We start from the raw sequence: 7500 nt of genomic DNA on the forward strand, positions 1-7500 counted from the left end.
GCCACACTTGTGTTCAATTGATGCTTGCCCATCGGGCAACCTATGATAAGAAAGTGCTAGCCAAAACTATTGTTCCACTAGCCTCGGGCTATCGGACAGCCTTTTTGTTGTGCTCTTAATCCTAAATTCTTGACTACAGTGGAAGATGAGACATTCGTACTCCCTACACTTAGTGAGTCAATGTTAACTTTTGACAGCTGCTGCCTCAGGACCTAAGGACACTCTGAAGCGCTGTGAAACACAGTTTGGCCGACCATAAAGAAGCGAATTACAATGGTCAATCCTTGAAGTAATAATAGCATGAATCTGGGTCTTGCATGTATCATAGGACAAAAACTTGCGAATCTTGAAAATATTATTCTAGTCGACTCATCAACTTTCCCCATGAGACACCACTCACTTGTATCCCTATTTTCACATGGGCCACCACACACTCCTTTGGGTTCCACTGAAGCCCCACATCCTCCATAGACGACTTGACTATCTTCATAACTCATTCGAGCTTACCGCACTCTCCGATGCAGCGAAGATCCTGAGATCATCAATATACAAGAGACCGGTAACCTGGCTGTTGATGGGCTGGGTTCAAGCATACGGTGAACAGCCTTGGGCACAATGCATCCTCCTGTGGCAACCCTTTGTTGACCTTAATCCTCTCGGAGGTCTCTCTTCCTTGCCTTGTGATCGCCACCCCCTTTTCCAACTCTTGCACAGTTTGGCAATGACTTTACACAGCCATATGGGAAACCTGTGCAACGTCATCACCCCATTCAGCCAACTACGATCGTATCAGAATCGTATGCTTTTTTACATCAATCCAGGCCACACTAATATTCCGCCTCCTCCTGTGACAATCCAGCACAACTTCTTCTTCTTCTTTTTTATCAGAAAAAGTTTGAATTTTTGATTCAGTCTTTTATTTAAAATTCTTACGAGCACCACTATCTCAAAGATTGTGATGTGAAACAGTTGCCTTATGGTTCTGATACAAAGGGCTTTTGTATAATAACGTTAGGGCAACTGTAAAATGTCACAGTTATTAAAGATGGCCAGGAAATTTTAACAGGAGAGGCAATACTGAAATTTATTTATTTCGGATTCGACTTTTCTTTAATGTTCAGGAAAATTTGATTGTATAGACATCTTTTCCTGAGGTTTAATGTTAATTTTGTTGGAGTGGAAATTCCTTTTAGGTAATTGAGTCAATTATTCCTACTGAGTTACTATGAGTTGCTGGTTTTGTTGGCTTTGCTTTCCTCGTTTGTATCTTTTTTTCCTCATTTCGTTTTCTTTTTTCAATAATAAAGAGATGCTGAAGACACAAGGAGTGCACACTCAGGACAAACTAAAAGAGATCCAGGGTAGGTTGAGAAGAGTCTTAAGCTCTGCTTGAGAATAAAATTGTGTAGGCCTTGCTGGTAAAAGACACAAACTTGTATGTTAAAAGCAAAGGCGAGAAGTAACCCACTTCGTTTATTGCCTGATGATGATGATTATGATGATAAACATGATACCTTTGACACGAGTTTTTGATGTGAATAGTTGAAATACAACTGACAATGAGTACCTGGTCATAAGAGATGACTTGATGTTCAGATAATATGCCATTTTCCAATTAAAGTGAAGGGGGTGGTCCAATGTCAACCCCGGTAAATGTAAATGTATGAAGAATTTTCTGATTTTTTTCCGAGCATAAGTCAACCACCTAAGTTTACATCGTTATTTGACTTTATAACTGCGTGATGCAGTTCTAGTCAAGAGACCCACATTTAACCCTTGCTCACCATAGTGTACAGTAGCTCAGTGGTTAGAGCATCCGACTAGATCACGAAGATCCCATCTGGAACTCCGATTTTTTCCGAGTTTCCAATGGATGCAATTTCAAGTCCAAGTCGCCATCGAAAAAAGAAACATTTCTTCAATATACCAACTCTTTCACCATTAGCTGTGCAATAATAATAATAATGATGATGATTATTTTTCCGATGATAGTAATAGTGACAAAAAAAAGAGAGAATGAAGCAGTGACGATGAAGATGAAGTTTCAATGAAAGAACAGGCATCTAAACCTTCTGTTATACTTCCCAAAAGAGACAAGGACTTCGTTCAGCATGTTGAACGAAACGTTGGCCGAAATGATCATTTCTCTTTTTTTTACTTTTTTTCTCATGATCAGAGTCTTTCAGTGAGGAAATCTGCCGAGCAAAGCTTGAAGAACATTACAAAAAAACTTCCAAAGTGCGAACGTCTGTTTGGTCCAGGTCGTCTCTTGTAGACATTGATCAAGTCTTCACCCGATTGTGTGTAACCCAAATGGAAACCACCTCAGCTGGGTCAAAACAGTCTGAAGTGGCTCACTACAGTGACCTCTTCACTCCAATCGGTAACGGAAACAACCCAAAGAGGATTCTTGTGCAGGGAGAGACGGGAATTGGTAAAAGCACTTTTGCGAAGAGGCTGGCGATTGACTGGGCTCGACTTGGTAACACTCAGACTGAAGATAAACAAGCAGCTGTTCTGAGGAGGTTCAAGCTTGTTGTTTTCGTTGACCTCAAGGAAGTGTCCAAATGTAAAAGCCTCAAAGATGTTATTTATAACTCAAAACTTTTTGCCCGTGAAGACAAATGGTTAGTGGAAGGTCTTCTGAGTTACATCACCAATCATCAAGATGAAGTTCTTCTGTTGCTGGATGGCTATGATGAGTATCACAGTGGACAGGAATCTCAAATCTTTGATATAATCAGTGGAAAAGAATTGAGAGACTGTTGTGTGTTGATAACAAGTCGAATTTCCAAAGCTGGTGAGCTCCAAGAATTTCAAGACCTGCTAGCAGAAATAACAGGATTCAGTGAGGAGGACAAACTGACGTATATAACTCGACAGCTTGGTGACAAAAGAGATGCCAGACATTTGTATGATCACTTGAAAGAAAACAAACTGAAAGATCTTGCAAAAGTTCCCTTACTTTTGCTGTTCTTTTGCACGCTATGGAAGAAGGAACAGTCAGATGGCTTTTCGAAAAGCAAAACGAACTTATATTCAAAGATTGTCCAGCACGTTTTAAGCCACAACCAAGGAAAGAATATCCCTCCTCGCTTTAGTAGAGTAGAGGATAATTCAGAGATCCTCAATCAAATCGGTAAGGTGGCGTTAGAGTGTCTTTTAAACGATGACCACATCTTCCCGTATGGTAAACTTTCTTCTGAAGTCCTGTGTGAAGAAAGTGTTGTCATTGGTTTACTTCAAGTAACTGAGTGCACAGAAAGCTTGCAACCAACAGAAATGGTTTCTTTTATTCATAAGAGCGTACAAGAATTCTTAGCAGCCTGGTACGTGACTCACAAATGTATACCTGATGGAAATCTCGGTTTGATTGAAGAGCACACTCAAACCTTGAAAAACTGTCGCGCGTTCGAGAACGTTTTTCGATTCATATGCGGACTTAGTGATGAAGGAGCAGGGAAAGTGTTTGACCATTTGAAGTCAGTGAGAATAAACGATCCTTCACTTGATATATCAGAAGCGATACCAGATGAAGACCACAAATACAAGCCATTGGATGACGTTTTTGAGAGACTTGAACATTTCAGTGATTTGGTTTTTTATTGCTTTGAAGATGTGCAGTCAAAAGAAACGCTAGCAAAATTGTGCGTTAATTGCTTTAGCGGGATTACAGTTCTCAGAGAACCACCTTTTTACCTTCAGTTACTGTTTTCCGGTGTGAATTCGTGGACTTTTATTTTTGGTCCTTGTGAACTGCGTTGGCTGATACATATCGTTGTGTCAACTCTTTACAAGGTGGTAGAAACACTGAACTGCCTTGATGCCACAATAAAGTTAAATGAGAATTCTGAAAACGTTCCCCTCGGAGTATTTTTGAGAAAGGTCCTCGACGTTGATTGTATTAATTGTGGTTTTACATCAATCCTTCACATCCACGACGGTGATGTCAATGTTCATTTCATAGACTTAACACTGGCTTGTGATGCACATGCCAGACTATTCATTGAGAGTGCACAGGCTGCTGCTTTACCGTGTCAGTCGGCAAATTTGGTTCCAGGAAAGACGTGTCTTCAGTTCTTAAGTACGTTTAGGTATGTTGGACATTCCGCAATAAAATATCTTGGTACCGTATTAAAAAATTGCACCCATTTGATGAGGATCGACGTTGAGCTAGGAAACCCTAGCGAGTGTGAATCTTTAGAATTGGATCGTTCGTGGATGTCAGAAGGAGCTGAAGAACTCGCTAAACTGTTGCCAAGTTTTGAAAATATCACCGAACTTTGTATTATGTTTTTTGGGTGCTGTACTGAGGAAGCGATTATGAGGTTGGTTTCCAGTGTCACGCACAAGAGCCTGATTAACCTGTCGCTAGCTCAAATTCCCTTGACTCCAGCAGTTGCCGCAGCGCTCGGTTTTTTGCTCCCGAGACTGTCATCTTTACAAGAGATCCGCTTAGTTGGCACAGATGATACCAGTTTAAATGTCGAGGACATGTTGGCCCTTTTTGGCAGAATAGACAAAGCCATGCCATTGAAGTTATTGAAGTTCAGCAATGTCAGTGTTGGTGGGAGTCTCGCTCCACTAACCAGAAAACTTTCCTTTTTTCCACATTTGACAATACTAAACCTTGGATACTTGGATTTGAATGAATGTGACCAGCAAGATTTGGAAACGTCCTTTAGTCATCTCCCAAACCTGGAGATCCTGAGCCTGAGTGGTAATGCATTGGATCACTTGCAAAAACCCCTGACCTCATTCTTAATGAAACTTGGTAAAATCAAGGAATTTCATTGCTGGAATTGCAACTTGTCAGAAAAAACTTTATCAAATCTTAAACGAGCACTTCCCCATTTATTCATTTCTTCCGAAATTATTTTTCTTTGACTGACTGGCCAAGGCATTGATCTCGTTTCAAATGCTGTGCTACAGTACAAGATTGCTTTGATGCCAATATTAGAGAAAGAAGTCGTAGAAACCAGCGGGGCAACTGCAACCTGTACTTACAGGGCTGAAAATGTCACAGTTGTAATAATTGACGGTATGGCAGAAGTACAGTCAATGGATAAGACTGAATTGATCAAAACTTGCGAATACTTAGCAGACCGTTTAACCAATCGTCTGTTCTCCAAGTTCAGGGATGCCAGTGAAATTCGTTTAATATTTGATAGATTTGATGTTCCCTTTTCCCTTAAAACTGCAACACGGGCCAGACGACAAGGCGCTCTGGATCCTGTTAACTATCGCATCACAGATTCTAGGTACATTGCAAAGGTTCCTCGGAAGAAGCTCATCGCCCATGCTAAGATCGAGGTAGAACTGACTGCCTCCCACGCCATCAAAGTGAAGGAGAGGGCTGTGTTGAAAGAAAGCATGTTGTTGTGGCATGGGACCGAGTGCAATGTCAAGTGTCACATGAAGACAGGAGCCATCTGCAGCGGAGTGAGTGACCACGAAGAGGCTGATAAAAAAATCATTCTCCACGCTCTGGATGCTACTGCCGATGGTGCAACAGATCTTCGCATTCGTTCACCAGATACTTGTTTTAGCTATTAGTCGCTATCCACAATTTTGTGCCAACACTAGTTTCGTCACTGGAACAGGAAGCAATTGTCATTCAATCAAGTTACAACCTATTATACATTACTGTTTACTGTCGTATTTCTTAGGGCCGATTTACACGATACGATTTTGTCGCATGCGACAAGCTCACGACAGGCCTACGACATGACTTACGATTGTCGCAGCGTTTTAAAACATGTTTTAAAATGCTACGACATCTTTTCTGACGTACACAACAATTGTAAATCATGTCGTGGGCTTGTCGTAAGCCGTTGTCGCATGCGACAAAGTCGTACCGTGTAAATCGGCCCTTAGGGATGACATTCACGAAGAGGGTCGTGCAACAATTGAAGATGACAATGAAAATCCTTTGAAAGGTGAGGAAGCAAGCAAGCGAGAAACAAATCAAGCAAGCAGACAAGCATGCCGAGAAAATAAAGCAGGCAAGGAAAGATGGATTGGTCACATAAAAGGGAAAAAGAAACAAGGTTATTTATGTTTGGGGAAATGTGTTCGATAGATGATGGTTGCTTTTCGCATGTATTTAAGTCTCGATTTGTAAAGAAAAGCGCAAGAAATAATTATTATAAATTCTCTATGCAACTCTTTCATCAATTTGCGAGTCAAAGGCCGATTTCGAAAGTACGCTATATATTTCAATTTTCTGCCTTGCGGCATTTTCTTTAGATGGTGAGACCCCTGGGAGGACATTTTACCCATAACGGCGTTTGCACGCGCAAGCTTTTGTCCTGCGTTCGTTTCGCGCGATCTGTTTGATTTGCTAGAGAAGTTTGCATTCATAGAGCGGTTTTCAATTGAGTGTCGAAAGTAATTAGCAAATTGCTTTGGTTTGTGATTACTTCTCTCAGTGATTGGTTCAAAGTTCTCGCGACACTTTTTCAACCAATCAGAAGTGAAACCAAGACCAATCGTGACTCGCGCGTGCACATTTTTTCGCGCTTTGTGTCAGCTACGTGTAATTACTTCGAGTTCTGATTGGTTTACTGGATTGTCTCCGTCCTTTTTGATTGATCAAAGTAATTACTTTGGTTTTGGTTTTACGACACTCGATTGAAACTCGCTCTATACAGAGCGTTTTCACATGACGTCACGGCGGCCATGGTGGTGTTCCAAAACAAAGAAATAGAGGCCATGATGGTGTACCAAACTAATCCTTCGGGAATTGAACTCAATTTTTATGCAAATATTTTCTTTTGTTTCAGTAATCCAATATGGCTGCTGGTCACGTGAGTGAAAACGCTCTAAACGCTACGCAGCCTTTGTCATTTCGGAGGCGTATTTTGTCTGAATCTTCTTAACTTCGAACGACCCGCTTAATTCTATTTTTATCATTTATCTCGGGGGTCGGTAGTTATCTAGTTTTGATGCAAAATTTTAAGAAACTTTCAAATTTTTGGTTTTTGTTTTTACCAATCGGCAGTTCATTATGTTGTGTAGTTAGAAGGTGAAACTGTCTGTAACCTTGTTGGTAACGAAAGCAAAAATACTGGATTTGATCAGCTGGGTCCAGTTGTTCAGAAGCCGATTAACGCTAATCTCAGGTTAAAAATAAACAAAGGAGTTTTATTCTCTACTCCCAAATGCTATTCAAGGCTGATATTCGGTAAACCTTTACATTAGAAGAAGTCAATACTAAAAAACAACAATAAGCAAAGGAAACTTTTACCAAAAAGTTGAAAACATGAAACAAAAGTTTACGCTAATCCTGGATTAAGGTAATCGGGTTTCGAACAACGGGGCCCTGAACTGTAAGGATGCGGGAGAAATAAAATTATTTACCACGAGGGGATTTCACGCCAATTTTTTTGGAGACGACGTGGCACAACGTTAGTCAAAGTATAATTAAGGAGGCTCAACACTTTCAAGAAACTGTAGTATTTCGGAGGAACGACAAAAAGTAATCTTTCATCCCATTGC

At 40.7% G+C, this 7500-nt stretch overlaps 1 protein-coding gene across 3 annotated transcripts in view; it reads left to right on the forward strand.

Annotated features, from left to right (window-relative positions):
- The window catches only part of LOC137982103 (NLR family CARD domain-containing protein 4-like), a 29593-nt gene that overhangs the window by 20371 nt on the left and 1722 nt on the right, over positions 1 to 7500 (forward strand). For all 3 annotated transcript variants that reach the window (XM_068829150.1, XM_068829152.1, XM_068829151.1), the window contains 2 exons: positions 1308 to 1361; positions 2177 to 7500. The exon at positions 2177 to 7500 is cut by the window's right edge and continues 1722 nt beyond it. In XM_068829150.1, the coding sequence (XP_068685251.1) occupies positions 1308 to 1361; positions 2177 to 4887 (2765 nt within the window). In that variant the 3' untranslated portion in view covers positions 4888 to 7500. The remainder of the gene's footprint in view (positions 1 to 1307; positions 1362 to 2176) is intronic.

This window comes from Montipora foliosa, chromosome 13 (genome assembly GCF_036669935.1).
Source record: "Montipora foliosa isolate CH-2021 chromosome 13, ASM3666993v2, whole genome shotgun sequence".
NCBI classification, from domain to species: domain Eukaryota; kingdom Metazoa; phylum Cnidaria; class Anthozoa; order Scleractinia; family Acroporidae; genus Montipora; species Montipora foliosa.